We start from the raw sequence: 17,426 nt of genomic DNA on the forward strand, positions 1-17,426 counted from the left end.
ATACACACACACACACACACACACACACACACACACACACACACACAGAGAGAAGTCAGCTGAGGATGTTCACAGTAGAACTACATACATTCCAGATATTCAAATAACTAATGACTAACTCATCAATAAGGGGTATTATAGAGAGTGCTGTCTGCTAAATGTTTTCGTCATGGTCGGTTTACTGACACACCTGATCCACGTGTCAGCAATGCCACTTGATGCACGCCTGCAAAACACATTTGTTTCTCACGCTGTCAATTGACCTCAGAGTATCGACAGTTCTTACACAACAACCATTACTGCCATTGCTGAAACGCTTCCGCTTTTGCTCACCCAGGTCACTGATGTGTTCTCTGGGCTGTTGGCAGGTGGTGCCTAAGCCTTTGGTGTAGCTGGACACCTTTTAGAAGAATCCACTACAAGGACGACACCGTGGACCTTGTCTTTAAGGGACGGCTTCTTCAGTCTCTGATCTCACAGGCTTCTCAGGACTGAACTGTAGAGGATGAATGGGAATGAGAACATTAGCTTGGTTCGTCAAACCTATCAGCTGAGAGAGTATTGGATTATTCTCTACTAAGCAGAGGAATTTATATCAGGGGTGAGCAACTCCTGTGCTGTCCTGTGAGGCTGCCTGCATTATTATGTTCCAACCCAGCACAAACGCACCTGCTTCATAATAGTGGTTTTAATTGCAGACCATGATTAGGTGAATCAGGTGTGTTAGAGGTAGCCTGGTACAAAAGCCGACACACACTGTGACACACTTTCTCAACCCTGATCTATGTAAATGTTGACTCCCGATACCTGCACTGTGTCTTAAGGCGTTCTCATACATCGGTTCAGTTTGCTCCTAGTAGAACTCGGCTAGGCGAAGTGAACGTCTGTGCTCACATACTCCCTTAAAAGACCTTTGCTTGAGAAACGAGGGATGTTACTGTTTGTGCCTTTTTGTAAGTTTGGGGCAATTATGTTGCATGAGAGATGGAATCCAAATCTTTCGCCGGACATACAATTGTAGGCCTACTCACATTGTAGGTCACTCACAGTCCTCTGTGTGGCCATTTCCCACAAATCCCAATAGACAATGCAGTACATTTGGGAGCCTAACACAGAACCCAAACCGGCTCCGCGCATGCGCCATCGTGCATAAATTTATGTTGTCCCCCTACACCAAACGTGATCACGACACGCAGGTTAAAATATCAAAACAAACTCTGAACCAATGACGTTAATTTGGGGACAGGTCGAAAAGCATTAAACATTTGTGGCAATTTAACTAGTTAGCTTGCACTTGCTAGCTAATTTGTCCTATTTAGCTAGCTTGCTGTTGCTAGCTAATTTGTCCTGGGATATAAACATTGAGTTGTTATCTTACCTGAAATGCACAAGATCCTCTACTCCGACAATTAATCCACACATAAAACAGCCAACCGAATCGTTTCTAGTCATCTCTCCTTCCAGGCTTTTTCATTTTTGAACTTATATGGTGATTGGCATCTAAACTTTCATAGTATTACCACGACTACCGGCAAAACTGTTCATCTTTCAATCACCCACGTGGGTATAACCAACGAGGAGATGGCACGTCGGTACCTGCTTCTATAAACCAATGAGGAGATGGGAGAGGCAGGACTTGCAGCGCGATCTGCGTCAGAAATAGGAATGACTTCTATTTTAGCCCTTGGCAACGCAGACGCTCGTTGACATGCGCGAGCAGTGTGGGTGCAATAATTGAATAACATGGATTCCTAAATAAATTTTGCAACGCTTGCTCACGTGACGCGAGCGGAGTGGTCAGCCTGTTAAGGTAATGCTGCCTTTGTAGACTGTGACACATCTGAGGTTGAAATGGTCTGATGAGTTTGTGCACAACGTGTTGGAAGGCAGTTCCTCTGTGAGACTCAGTTGGACCAACAAACACAGCCTACTTCTCCCCAGACAAACCTCAAGCAGAGTGTACGAGGGAGTCGGATCGAAAGCTTCCTTTTCATCATCTCACAGAATCGAGCACTGCATCCGGCCATGAAAGTGACAACGAGAATCATGTTTTGCTTGTCAATCATACTGAATGGTAAGTACATTTTACGATAACAATGGTTAAAGATATTAAACATTTGATATAACCTCATTGAGTGTTTTGTTGGTTGTGTTCCTCATTTAAATGCTTACTGTCAGTTACAATTGTCCTGGTACAATCCTTCAGTAACCGTGACACTGTTGCGGTGACAGTTCAGTAGGCAAATCAAGACATTATGAAATGGAATGCATTTTTGAATCAGAATTGACTTGAGGAACTAGTTATTAGGGCTTGTATCTGGACCGGGCCACTGTCTGTAGCCCTATATGATTTGCCTCCTGTGACTTTCTACAGGTGTACGTTTGGGAGAGTCCCTGGGTGTATCACTGAAGAGCTTATCAGTGAAAGTGGGCGAGGATGCCACTCTGGACTGCGCTCTGTCCACTAACTGTAGCATTGCCACTGTGAGCTGGTACAAGCAGAGACAAGGAGAGAGGCCTGAACTGGTACTCAGCTACCGTCTGACCAACACCTCCCGTGTGCACTACGGCCATGGCTTCCATCCCGACAAGATCACTGTCCAGACCAATGATAGCAGGCCACTTCACCAGCATCAGTTACTGATCCATGGATCTGAAGAGAATGACATGGCTGTTTATTTCTGTGGACTAACAGAAGGATTTGAAAGAACTGATTTGTAGAGATGAATGTGAGGTGTACTATGTAATAACACTGTACTGTATCTACAGGCTACTCTGTATTGGTCTTCCAAAGCAACTGCTAATAAACTCAAGTTGATGTTGTTTTGTTGTTGTCATGTTCTAAGAGTGCTGTATCTCCTGAGTGTTTTTTTTATGGGGTTTCATGGAATATTTATAGTGGGTTAACTAACATTTATAATGTAGACGGGAAAGGGAGAAGGGCAAAAACATATAGTGTAAAGTTAATTGTGGTTTACCACAGATAATTAACACTGTCAGAATCACCCCATACTCCAGCGTGGGCAGAACTGGAGAAGTCGTACATCTGTTTCAGACACAACCACTTGTGCCAACCGTTCTTTCCTGTTTTTCTATCCTCCTACAAACTGAATAACTGATCTACTTGTTTTGAGCCTGATATAGAAGGGGGCAACATGTGCCTTGGGAAACCACTCATGTTCCACCCAGATAGTTTTTCACAACATTTCCTCTCTGCACCAGTGTCCTTCCTCTATAATAACTTAGTTCTGAGAGTTTAGCTATTAACATTACCTTTAGAGAAGGTGGAAATAGGAATCTATAATTTATTGACATTCTCCTAATTAGTGATGAACTGACGGTTCTTAGAACCATTGGGCTAAATGCTCAAATGTTGTATAAAAGATATGAGGTGAAGAACTGCTTTTTGTTGAACGTCTAGCAACCCAAAGATAGCGTGTTCGAATCTCATCACAGACGACTTTAGCATTATAGCTACTTTGCAACTACTTAGCATATTAGCTAAACCTAACCCCAACTCTAACCTTAACCCTTTTACCTAACCTTTCCCCTAACCCTAATCCTAACCTTAACCCTTTTAGCTAACCCTTCCCCTAACCTTAAACCCTTAACCCTTTAACCTAACTCCTAACCTTAAGCCCCAGCTAAATGCATCATATGGGGGATGGTTTCTGTATTTTGAAAGTTACATATCTTGAAAGTCCATGTTTTGCTTGTCAACAATCAAGTTATGTCAACGATTGACAAATGAAACATACCAAAAGTATCGTTTTTGGGTGGAGTTTTCCTGTAATAAGTGCTGGCCTCAACACATTACAGAAAGAGATGAATTAACTGTATAGGAAGCTCTGGGGACAGGTCGTCTGCATACCGGGCAGCCAATAAAATGGCAAATGCAAACAGATCATCTTTAGCGGACAACAGTTCTTAAGGGGTTGAACAAAAAAATCTGTGCGATTTTGTTCATACTGGTTAACCGGCATCTGAGTTGTGCGGTTGCAATATCAACAGCCCCTTATCTCTGATATATCTTGGCATGCATCATTCACGACTACGTTTAAGTTGTGTGCTGCTCAATGGATATATAATGCACAATGTCTTAGGAAAGACTGTCTGAGTTGGCAATAGTCAGTATAGAAAATAGTCGGGCCCACAACCTGGACCTACAGGCCATGGCGAAAACATTTGCACACAGAAAAGGAGAACTTCAGGACACTAGAGGAGTCTCTCAAGTTGGATTTAATTTGATTTGATTTAATTGACCTTGAATATTGCAATTTGTGTAGGCTATTATCCAGAGTTCAGCAATAAATAGTTGTCCTCAAGCTGACTATTTTTTCCCTCATTGTTAGGCTATTTGTGTAACGACCGTCACAATGAGGGGACCAAGATGCAGCGTGGCACGTGTTCATGATTATTTATTTAAATCAGAACACTTAAACAAAATAATAAACAATGGAAACGAAAGCGCACAGTTCTGTCAGGTAAAACACAAAACAGAAAACAACTACCCACAAAACACAGGTGGGAAAAGGCTGCCTAAGTATGGTTCCCAATCAGAGACAACGATAGACAGTTGCCTCTGATTGGAAACCATACCTGGCCAAAACATAGAAATATAAACACCTAGAATGCCCACCCCATATCACACCCTGACCTAACTAAACAGAGAAAAACGTCTCTCTCAGGTCAGGGCATGACAATTTCATGTCATTTCTATTTTCAAAAGTTTATAAAGCCTCCCGAGTGGCGCAACTGTCTAAGGCACGGCATCGTGCCTTAGGATGGGATGCATGACTCGACCTGTGCCTCTCCCGAGCCCGTTGGGGATTTGCAGCGATGAGACAGGATCCTAATTGGATATTATGAAGTTTGAGGAGAGAAAAAAAAAAGTGTATAAATACCAGCTAAATGCGGTATGTAGTTATAAATAGTACACTGCATATAAAACAATCCCTATTAAGCTAGTGTTTTGAGGGTGGACTGATGATATTATTTGGCATTAATAGACTGGTTTTAAGCATAACTTCCTATCCAAGCTAGGAGAGAGCGAGAGGACGGCTCATGTCATGCAGGTTCATGTAGGCTATACAGGACAGCTCTATGTTCAAAACATTTATATTGGTAGCTGATTAGTATGCTGTTGCATCGAACATTTATTTTACAATGTGCAATATTTGAATTTCAGCTTAATTACTGAACAAGTAGGCTAATTACCTTAATGCCAGCAGTCTAAAAATGGCAGCATTGCCACAGCGTGTATAGCTTCGTCAAACATTAGGCTTAACATGAGAAAATGATGACCAAATAGGCCTATCAATAACCGTTTATCCATTAGCTAAAGCAAAATTAAGCCCTGGCACCACAGAAAGCCTATCATCGATTCATTCGATAGGCATGCAGGTGCATAGACGTTTCACAATTTCAGCACCATGGACAGCGATTGGTAGTCTATTCTTGTAAAAAAAAAAATGGGGGGGGGAATTTGTAACATATCATGTTTTGCAAATTCGTAACATATTGTACTAATTGCAATTGGTAACATTTTGAACAAATTACAATTTGTAATATATCATACAAATTCAAATTCATAACATATGATACGAAATGGATGATGGATTTAATACATTCCAATACGAAACGTAACATGTCATACGAAATGGAGTGTCTCGGTTTTACATACGGAATCATACGAAATGCTCTGAGACCACGTTGGTGTGAGAGGAGAGAGCCGCATGATACTGGAGGACAAGACACCAAGTCCCTCAAGGGACTCAGGCAGTTGGCTTTTCTCCTCTCCAGAGCACCAACTGAAACAAACCACTCAGCCAGAATGAACAGAGCAGGACTATGTTTCACTTTACTACTACTGGGGTAACTTTCAGCTCAACTTTCAATGCAGATTGCACTTCATTCTATCTGCGTTCTTGCAGTATTCTGATGATAATGATAGTTATGGTTTTCCTCAGGTGTGTACATGGGGGGAAGCCCTCTCAAAAGGATATGGTGTTTAGTAGGGGCATCCAGCTCTTTGTAGAAGGTAAGCTGGAATTTGAATACCTTTTGCTGCAATGTGTATTTGAAGGCTAATTATTATTGACACATTCTCACACAAAGGAGCTCACAATTGTCTGTACTTCGATAACATTTGCTCAAGCGAGTTCTAAGATTTCTCCAAGTGTTTGGTTCGAACACCTTTTCAGCCCAAAGTCTTCATGCATGTTGACTTTCTTTCTCCTGTCAGGTTTGAACCCTTCTGATCCATCTGTACTCATCCTCTCCTCATTCGGGAGCGACCCTGGTGCTTCACACACACCTGTGCTGGTGTGTGTCCTCAGTGGTTTACACACACACCTGGTGGACATCATTTGGTGGATCAACAACACCGTGGTTACCCCAGAGAACAGTGTTGTTTGGAGTTCCAGGGGAAGCAATGGCACGTACACAGCTACTGGACTGTGGACTGTGTCTGGAAAGGACTGGATGCCACAGAATTACTACCAGTGTGGAACCAGACATGAAGGAAAGCTTTATATAAATGTAACACAGTCCTCACTTTGCAGGGATTTTACTTAATTACAAATGTTTGTTCATTTATCAAAAATGATCTGTACTTGACAGCCTCCTTTGCATTTAATGTACAGTCTTTAAACTTATTAAAATATGAATGCCATGATGTTTTTTTGAGTATTTTAGTGAAAGGTTATTTTCCTGGCTGCTATTACTATATGTTGACACAAGAGGGCGCTCCCAGCCTAAAGTTGGAGGAGATGTGGTCGTGTTGTGTGATGGTAAAATTCTTATGCAGGGCATCTCTTTTACACACTCACCGACATCAACTGACACAATGTTTCTCTCTCAAGCTGTTATATAAATGGTTTAAAAAACAGCACTTCTTAATCAAGCACATGCTGAATTGTTCAAATACGCTTTCATTGATTTTCCAATTATTGTTTCCTCTCAATCATAAAAAATATGTAATTTATAAGGTTGTGATATCATCATCTATAAAATACAAAAAGTTAAAAAGATATAATGTATAAGGTTGTGATATCATCATCTAGAAAATACAAAAAGTCTGACATCCACTTCTTTATTTTGCCCTTTGTCCTGCTTGTCTGATTCCTATGAATAATTAACCATAACACCCCAATTGCCAGTATCAGCCAATGACCTTGCTGTTGGAGCTCAGCTAACTACTTGCTGTGTTAGGAAAGTCAGCAGATTTGGGCTACTTGTTGAAAAACCCTGGAGATATGAGGAAGTGCTGAGTGGGAGATAGGATGGGGAAACGTGCACGTCGTGTGTGTTGTCTGTCCGTGGCTTGTGTCCAATTTGTAAGGCGACAAAGACAACCTCACCGTACTGTATGTTCCCGAGCAGGAAGTGACAGGGCAGTGGATGTGCTGGATCGGTCAGTTTACATTAGAGGAACGTTGTTTTGGCAGTAACCTCCATCCAATTTATCTTACTGTCACGTGCAGCCTGCTGGTTTCACAATAACTCTAACGTGACCAGGGATTTGGGTGCGTCTTCTGACACTAAGTCAGTAGATTCTAATGGCAAATCGATGACACGCATCCCAAGATATAGCGCAAAGACACATCGTTGAGTGAACTACTGGTGAAGCGTGTTGTTGCCCCTATGTACTGATCTGTGGTCAGCTTTTCCTTTTACCTCCGAAAGGCCATGGTCAGGATAGGAGTGGGGTAATCCGATCCTAGATCTGCAGGTGGTCGTGTGAACATCAGTGTCACTGCATCTGGGTTGTTCTAGGGAAGGTCAGTAAGCACATATAGTTCTTCTGGTTTGTCTGACTCAGCAAGAAGTACCTTTTCTGCTCAGCCCTCCCTGATTGGCTGTGGTGATGAGAGCTATGTACTGCATAGCTATGGGAGTTGTAGACGGAGAGGGAAAGGGAGGGAGGGGGTTATAGACAGCTAAACAGGGAGCTATGTCGACTATTTAGCCGTGTGACACTGCAGTCTTTTACGACTGGCTTCTCACCCTACTCACACACACACGCTGAGAAGTCACACACACACACACACAAACGCGCGTGCACACATGTTACGCTCACTCCCTATCCCAAGGCTTGCCTGCCCTATTGGAGGCAGTGGCGTTTTCACTACGGAGGGAGAGGGTTTGCCCGTGGCCTCGTTAACCTAAAGTGCTGAGAGGATGGAAAGGAGACAGCGGGATCTGTATGATGCCAGTCGGTGGTCGGACCAGGGAGAAAATTGAAACAAAGGCCTCGTCTTTCTGGCTTCATTAAAGGGCTGATTTAAACTGTAAAAGAGACAGTTCGATGTTTTCGACAAGACGTGGGCCTTTGTCTGCAGTTCATTACATCAATCTGCTGAGATGTCCTAGCAAAACAAACAAGCAACATTTTTCATTTTTTCAGAGGAAAGTTCCCGACCAAAATAGCTATGCTAAATAGCCCCCCCCAACCCCCTGGCAACCTTCCAACCCCCAGTGAAGATAAGGATGTATTCCCTTTCATAGGTTTAGATTATGCAGTGCAATCTCAGGCGTGTGTACACGAATAGTGAGTAGAATGAATGAGTAGTGAGACATGCCGCAGCTGAGTGTGTCGACATGCGACTGCTGATGTCAAATGCGGTTATTATTAGCGGCCCTCAATAACAACAGTTGTCGGACTCCACTGGCCTGGCTGCCTGCAGTCCTGCTCTACCATTTGGGCTCTTGGCGTTTGACAGCTGAACCCTGTCTGTGTGCCTGTGAAGCTGCAGTCATGTTGTTCAGCTGCAGAAGAAGTCCTCCCAGAGTAGAGGAATGTAGTAAACAAGATACCAGCCGTGTTTTAAGCCTGAAAGTCAGTATGATTGGAACCGGTTTTGTATTAAGTGTGTTAGCAAAGGAGAGAGGAGAGATGTTAGTTAGCTCTGTATAAACCCCATTTTGAAGCTAGTTTATGCTCTATAACCTCTTGACCTCAATCCAACAAATCCTACTTATGAAAGCGCCTGAGTGGGGATAAACTCCTTTGACCAGCTCAGAGGAACTGGGGTGCACTATTTTAGTCTTGACCAAAGATTTGCAAGGGCAGTGTGTTGATGTAGTACAATGCATCACCTACAGCATCACCCACTTCCTACCCCCACTACCACCCACCTCATACCCCCACTACCACCCACTCCCTACCCCCACTACCACCCACCTCATACCCCCACTACCACCCACTCCCTACCCCCACTACCACCCACCTCATACCCCCACTACCACCCACTCCCTACCCCCACTACCCCCACTACCACCCACCTCATACCCCCACTACCACCCACTCCCTACCCCCACTACCACCCACCTCATACCCCCACTACCACCCTCTCCCTACCCCCACTACCACCCACCTCATACCCCCACTACCACCTACTCCCTACCCCCACTACCACCCACCTCATACCCCCACTATTTGAGAGTGGTTATTTCATCCAGTCCCGTCCCTCAGCTTTTTACCAAAACAGTGGGGGGGAAATGCTTTGTTATTGTTTCAACTGTCGATTGCCCCCTTTAAAGGATTATGGATCAATACACTAGTAAACATGGGTATACCATGATCAATTTCACAGAAAATAGGAACAGGTATCATGACTATACTGCAATCTGAAAACTGAATCTAGATAGGTTTGCCAAAGTATCAATAACCTCAAAATTCACAAAATACTGAAAATAAATGTGATTTAAACAGGATCATTGTGAGAGAATTCTAAGCCATTTTAGGGGTATGAACGTGTTTATGACGTGTTTACGAAGTCTTATAATGCATTATAATTGTATATAGTCTGAGTGGAAGATTGATGATTTCAGTTCACCCCTGGGGCACATCCGACATAACTAAAGTGTCAGATGATAACCACATGGGAAGTGTAAACATTTGCACAGTTTGCAATTGTTAATTGGAAGCCAATTGTGGTGTCACGTGCATCATACAGGTCATCGGAGCTACTGTGGAATTTGTCCAATCACTAGAATGCCCTACCTATAAGTCCAGCAAACACCTTTTTGAAGTCTGCATTCTGAGAATCGTGTACACCAAACGATGCATGAAACATGGAGAGGGGGCGATATACACTGTAACGGTCTTTGTCGTCCTCAGATGAAGGGGAAGAGAAATCAGACCAAAATGCAGCGTGGTAAGTGTTCGGCATTTTTAATGATAAAACTGAACACTAAATCCGACAAGCAAAACAAAAGAACAACCGAACAGTCCCGTCAGGTGCAAAACACTAAACAGAAATTAACTACCCACCAAAACCCAAAGGAAAACAGGCTGCCTAAGTATGGCTCCCAATCAGCAACAATGATATACTGCTGTCCCTGATTGAGAGCCATACCCGGCCGAAACAAAGAAATACCAAACATAGAAAAAAGGACATAGAATGCCCACCCCAACTCACGCCCTGACCAACCAAAATAGAGACATAAAAGGATCTCTAAGGTCAGGGCGTGACATACACTTTTGCATTCTAGGAGAGTTCTACTCTAGGAGAGCAAATTATTTTCATTGGTCATCTCATGTTAAGTTCACAGCTGGACAAAGTCATTTCTTTGTTTTGGACATTACAGTATGAAACAAAATGAACTGAAGCGGTTATACTCTAATCTAGACACGACCAGACGTACTAATGTTTTGTTTAATAAGAAATACTAGTCAAACTGGCTATAATTGCTCTAAAGTTGTTTCATAATTGTACTTTTAAAAATATGAGGCGTCGGTCTGAACAGCCCTTAATCCCTCCCAGACTAGGGAGGATGTGCAGTTTTCATTGTAGACAATGTTGACAACATCTCACTCCTGTCTCTCACTCTCTCGCTCTCTGTGTCTTTCTCTCTCTGTCCCTCTCTCTCCCTCTCTCTCCCTCCCTCTCTCTCTGTCCCTCTCTCTCTGTCTCTCACTCTCTCTGTATCTCTCGTTCTCTGTCCCCCTCTCTCTCTCGCTCTCTCTGTCCCCCTTTCTCACTCTCACTCTCTCTCTCAGTCCCCCTCTCTGTCCCCCCTCTCTCTCTTTTCATTTGAGTCTCCTTTGCATCTCTCTACTTCTCTCTCTTTCTCTGTCAGTATCTCCCTCTCCCTCCATCTCTATCTTTCCCTCCACCCTTCTTTCTCAAGACAAAAAGGTGACTAATGCTGGCGGCAGGCCAGATCTGTATTTACATGTCTGTGAAGGGAAGGGGGGAAACAGGAACCGGTCTGAACCAGCACTCACCGACTCTAAGGGCTATTCCAGTTCCCTCCCGCTCCTCCCTCTCTCCCTCTCTCCCTCTCACTCTCCTTATCTTCCCCCCTCTCTCTCTTCTCTCTCTTACTCAAGAGAGGACTGGCTGAACTTTTCCTCAAGCACCCAGTCACATTCTGTCTCCTGGAACAGGACCCGGGAACACATTCCTGGAAAGTGAAAGATGATCTATCTCCCAACCCCAGTACAACAATGTTGATGGAGTGATGCGTGGGGATCGGGGCGCCGCAGGTCGCAGCAGGATAGGTGTTTACGCCACAGTTACATGAAGTAGCCAGGAGGTATCATGGGTATGTCATACATGTAAATTATTATCAGGCGCGCATACTTGATGACATGAGTACATATCTACGCATACCTAATCTGAGAAGAGCAATATGTACTGGGTAGTGGGTACACCGTATGTGGATTATGGTGGGGAGGAGATGAGGTTTGAAGTAGCCCCTCTTGCTTGCCCATGATGTGGTTTCATTTGGTTTGGGAGTCATCAGGTGGCTATTTACGGCCAATTTACGCTCAAGATCTGAATCAGGACAACATGATCATCAGCACGGAGATCAAGTTTGTCCAGTCCAGGAAACTAATTTCTCATCCTGACCATACAGTGAGGGAAAAAAGTATTTGATCCCCTGCTGATTTTGTACGTTTGCCCACTGACAAAGAAATGATCAGTCTATAATTTTAATGGTAGGTTTATTTGAACAGTTAGAGACAGAATAACAACAAAAAAATCCTGAAAAACACATGTCAAAAATGTCATAAAATGATTCGCATTTTAATGAGGGAAATAAGTATTTGACCCCCCTGCAAAACATGACTTAGTACTTGGTGGCAAAACCCTTGCTGGGAATCACAGAGGTCAGATGTTTCTTGTAGTTGGCCACCAGGTTTGCACACATCTCTGGAGGGATTTTGTCCCACTCCTCTTTGTAGATCTTCTCCAAGTCATTAAGGTTTCGAGGCTGACATTTGGCAACTCGACCTTCAGCTCCCTCCACAGATTTTCTATGGGATTAAGGTCTGGAGACTGGCTAGGCCACTCCAGGACCTTAATGTGCTTCTTCTTGAGCCACTCCTTTGTTGCCTTGGCCGTGTGTTTTGGGTCACTGTCATGCTGGAATACCCATCCACGACCCATTTTCAATGCCCTGGCTGAGGGAAGGAGGTTCTCACCCAAGATTTGACGGTACATGGTCCCGTCCATCGTCCCTTTGATGCGGTGAAGTTGTCCTGTCCCCTTAGCAGAAAAACACCCCCAAAGCATAATGTTTCCACCTCCACGTTTGACGGTGGGGATGGTATCCTTGGGGTCATAGGCAGCATTCCTCCTCCTCCAAACACGGTGAGTTGAGTTGATGCCAAAGAACTCCATTTTGGTCTCATCTGACCACAACACTTTCACCCAGCTGTCCTCTGAATCATTGAGATGTTCATTGCCAAACTTCAGACGGGCATGTATATGTGCTTTCTTGAGCAGGGGGACCTTGCGGGCGCTGCAGGATTTCAGTCCTTCACGGCGTAGTGTGTTTCCAATTGTTTTCTTGGTGACTACGGTCCCAGCTGCCTTGAGATCATTGACAAGATCCTCCCGTGTAGTTCTGGGCTGATTCCTCACCATTCTCATGATCATTGCAACTCCACGAGGTGAGATCTTGCATGGAGCCCCAGGCCGAGGGAGATTGACAGTTCTTTTGTGTTTCTTCCATTTGCGAATAATCGCACCAACTGTTGTCACCTTCTCACCAAGCTGCTTGGCGATGGTCTTGTAGCCCATTCCAGCCTTGTGTAGGTCTACAATCTTGTCCCTGACATCCTTGGAGAGCTCTTTGGTCTTGGCCATGGTGGAGAGTTTGGAATCTGATTGATTGATTGCTTCTGTGGACAACAATAAAGTACCATCTTTTATACAGGTAACAAGCTGAGATTAGGAGCACTCCTGATTAGGAGCTCGTTACCTGTATAAAAGACACCTGGGAGCCAGAAATCTTTCTGATTGAGAGGGGGTCAAATACTTATTTCCCTCATTAAAATGCAAATCAATTTATAACATTTTTGACGTGTTTTTCTGGATTTTTGTTGTTGTTATTCTGTCTCTCACTGTTCAAATCAATCTACCATTAAAATTATAGACTGATCATTTCTTTGTCAGTGGGCAAACGTACAAAATCAGCAGGGGATCAAATACTTTTTTCCCTCACTGTATATGCAGGTGTCGAGAGACTACGTCTTTGGCAAGCAAGGATATGACACTCAACTGTTTCTTGCTGTTATATTTTGAGGGCAATAATTAGTCAATTGTAACGCTTTCGTTATGGGAAGTAGCGGAGTCAGGCGCAGGACACGGGGATAAGTGCAAACAAACGTGTTTACTCAAAAAACCACAAACAAAAATTCTCTCACAGCAAAACAACAGGGTTGGGAGAAACACCTCCAACAACCACTGAACATGAACAATCACAGACAAAACAGAAAGGGAAGCCAGAGGGTTAAATAAGGAACATAATCATGGAATATGAAACAGGTGTGTATAATTAAGACAAAACCAAACGAACAGGGAAACATAGATCGGTGGTGACTAGTTAGCCGGTGACGTCGACCGCCGAACGCCGCCCGAACAAGTAGAGGGGCCGACTTCGGCGGAAGTCGTGACACAATGAAAATGGAATAAAAAATGTAATTAAATTAGATTTATTTCAGAACAAAGTCATCAATAGAAAAGGCATTTGGCATAACATCAGAATAAATGAGACATAAATCACATTTTCACAGCCCAGTACCGACTAACACATGATGACAGCTAGATTGACGTTATGAAATCCATAGATAGAGTGGCGGGAATCAGACGATGTATCTGAAAGTCAGGGATAGGATCAGGCTGGTGCAAGTTGCTTCCCACTACAGACAGTTATGCTACAGACACCCACCTCAGACAGTCACAGCAGTGCCGGCCCTAGCCTATTTGGAATGAGCCATGGGTCGGACAACATTTTACAGTTTTAAAGCAAATTTCCTGGAGGTCAGGGCCCCTGGAGGTCAGAGCCCCTGAAGGTCAGAGCCCATGGAGGTCAGGGCCCCTGAAGGTCAGGGCCCATGGAGGTCAGGGCCCCTGGAGGTCAGGGCCCCTGAAGGTCAGGGCCCCTGGAGGTCAGGGCCCCTGGAGGTCAGGGCCCCTGGACACGTGCTCTGCGTGCCTGGTCGCAAATTTAGCCAGGATTACTACAAGGTTTAGATAGCTTGCTAGACTAATTCACCTAGCAATTCAATAAAGGTTAGCTGACATAGGCTTAATGAATAAGAGGGAAACTGCTGATGCACAACCACATTTTAACTCCTGTATTCTACTCTTCTAATTCTCAAGCGGATGCTTATGATGCTTATTGGCAGGGCCGGCCCTGAGTCACAGGATGGAACAGGCTACAGAACAAGTCAACACACTGAGAGCCAGACGAGAGTGTCACTATTTGTGGACCCTGGGGAGGACAGTGTCCAAACAGGACTCGCCAACTCCGTCCGCTGTCACCACTGGAGACGGACTCCGATTTATTTCAATTCCAGTCACCTCAGGTTATCAAGTGGCGATAGAATTCTAATTCGTTTTTCTGGGCATTATCAGACGTCCAGTTTGATTTCCATTCCATGATGTTCATTCATCGATTCTTGAATTCACAAGAGTTGATATTTGATTTATCTCTTGACTAGTCGAAGCAGCAACCAAACACCGAGGGGTTAACAATAAATATCATGAAAGAAGTAATGTTCGTTATCTCTGTAATGTTTCCCAGTGATTTATTAAGACGCACAAATGACAACATTTCAATCCCACTAGGATCTTCGTCAGGTCAATTCAACAATAAAGTACCAGTATGTAAATCGGAATGCAGGCGCTTGTGTCAACATATGCATGTACACTGAACAAAATTATAAACGCAACACGCAACAACTTCAACAATTTTACTGAGTTACAGGTCGTATAAGGAAATCAGTCAATTGAAATAAAATCATTAGACGCTAATCTATGGATTTCACATGGGTGGGCCAGGGAGAGCATAGGCCCACCCACCCACTTGGGAGACAGGCCCACCCACTAGGCAACCAGGCCCAGCCAATCACAATTACTTTTTCCCCACAAAAGGGCTTAATTACAGACAGAAATACTCCTTAGTTTCATCAGCTGTCCGGGTGCCGGGTCTCAGACGACCCCACAGGTGAGGAAGCCACATGCATGTATATAGATTTATTCCATAGAATTCACATACACACTTCTTGGTAGAGAATGCAAAGCTTTCTGACATGGTAATGATAGCCCAGAGATAGCATGGGATACTCTTAGCGGCAAACTGTTTTTGAGACGAACTAGAGGGGGGTAGAACACGTTGTAGACTACTTCTGTTTCTGGTTTATATGGCTCAGGAATACAGGGGAAACATAGTTGTTGGATTCAGTCAGGCCACTGGAGGAGGCTGTGTTAAGGGACAGGTCACGACCTTTGGCCTCACCTCATAACTCAGCCAAGAGCTTCACTGCACTGAGGAGGATTCCAGTCCAGAGTCTCCATTCATGATGATTCAGAGGTTTTATAACTCGTGACCAAAGATCCATACTACCAGGCAGACCAGTGTAAATGCCCCTCCAGACCAGTGTAAATGCCCCACCAGACCAGTGTAAATGCCCCACCAGACCAGTGTAAATGCCCCTCCAGACCAGTGTAAATGCCCCACCAGACCAGTGTAAATGCCCCACCAGACCAGTGTAAATGCCCCACCAGACCAGTGTAAATGCCCCACCAGACCAGTGTAAATGCCCCTCCAGACCAGTGTAAATGCCCCACCAGACCAGTGTAAATGCCCCACCAGACCAGTGTAAATGCCCCACCAGACCAGTGTAAATGCCCCACCAGACCAGTGTAAATGCCCCTCCAGACCAGTGTAAATGCCCCACCAGACCAGTGTAAATGCCCCACCAGACCAGTGTAAATAGCCCTCCAGACCAGTGTAAATGCCCCACCAGACCAGTGTAAATGCCCCACCAGACCAGTGTAAATGCCCCACCAGACCAGTGTAAATGCCCCTCCAGACCAGTGTAAATGCCCCTCCAGACCAGTGTAAATGCCCCACCAGACCAGTGTAAATAGCCTATATATCCACTCCAGAAACCCAGTACCACCTTAAGAAGCAGCCAGAGCAAAAAGTCTTTAGTTTTTCCATTGTATAACTGAAGCAGGATTTTATTTACTCCCCACCCCCAACACACACACACACACACACACACACACACACACACACACACACACACACACACACACACACACACACACACACACACACACACACACCATCCAAAAAAGGGAACAACTCTAAGACAGTACATTCCCCTCACCCTCCCCTCTCAGATGTAATGGGTGTAGCTAGATATGGCCTGATCTGACTTGGTGTTCTGAAAGTGAAGCATGGCTACTTGTTTTCTGTTTTGGCACAATAGCCAATGTTCCCGTTTGGTTTGAGACAGAAGATATTTTTTACATTTCTTTTTACATTTAACCTTTATTTAACTAGGCAAGTCAGTTAAGAACAAATTCTTATTTACAATGACGGTTTACCCCGGCCAAACCCGATATACTCAGCAAACTGGATGCAATCTAGCACAGTGTCATTCATTTTGTCACCAAAGCCCCATATACCACCCACCACTGCGACCTGTATGCTCTCGTCGACTGGTCCTCGCTACATATTTGTTGCCAGACTCACTGGCTCCAGGACATCTATAGGTCTTTGCTAGGTATCGCTCCGCCTTATCTCAGCTCACTGGTCACCATAGCAACATCCATCCGTAGCACGCGCTCCAGCAGGTATGTCTCACTGGTCATCCCCAAAGCCAACACCTCCTTTGGCCGCCTTTCCTTCCAGTTCTCTGCTGACAATGACTGGAACAAATTGCAAAAATCGCTGAAGTTGGAGACTTATATCTCCCTCACTAACTTTAAGCATCAGCTATCTGAGCACCTTACCGATCGCTGCAGCTGTACATAGCCCATCTGTAAATAGCCCATCCAACTACCTACCTCATCCCCATATTGTTTTTATTTACTTTTTTGCTCCTTTGCACACCAGTATTTCTACTTGCACATCATCGTCTGCACATCTATCACTCCAGTGTAAATTTGCTC

General features: G+C 44.3%; 1 protein-coding gene and 1 long non-coding RNA gene across 2 annotated transcripts; both read left to right on the forward strand.

Moving 5' to 3' along the window:
* The first annotated feature begins 1,757 nt into the window (after positions 1 to 1,757).
* Positions 1,758 to 2,823, forward strand: sid1 (secreted immunoglobulin domain 1). The gene is made up of 2 exons (XM_045688776.1): positions 1,758 to 2,074; positions 2,375 to 2,823. The coding sequence occupies exons 1-2, from the start codon at positions 2,026 to 2,028 to the stop codon at positions 2,719 to 2,721; spliced, it is 396 nt and encodes a 131-aa protein (XP_045544732.1). The 5' UTR covers positions 1,758 to 2,025; the 3' UTR covers positions 2,722 to 2,823.
* Positions 2,824 to 5,764: 2,941 nt separating this feature from the next.
* On the forward strand, positions 5,765 to 6,345 carry LOC123724604 (uncharacterized). Its single transcript, XR_006757141.1, has 3 exons — positions 5,765 to 5,874; positions 5,954 to 6,040; positions 6,245 to 6,345. It is a non-coding gene; the product is annotated as an uncharacterized lncRNA (long non-coding RNA).
* Positions 6,346 to 17,426: the final 11,081 nt, after the last annotated feature.

This window comes from Salmo salar, chromosome ssa10 (assembly GCF_905237065.1).
Source record: "Salmo salar chromosome ssa10, Ssal_v3.1, whole genome shotgun sequence".
Lineage (NCBI taxonomy): Eukaryota > Metazoa > Chordata > Actinopteri > Salmoniformes > Salmonidae > Salmo > Salmo salar.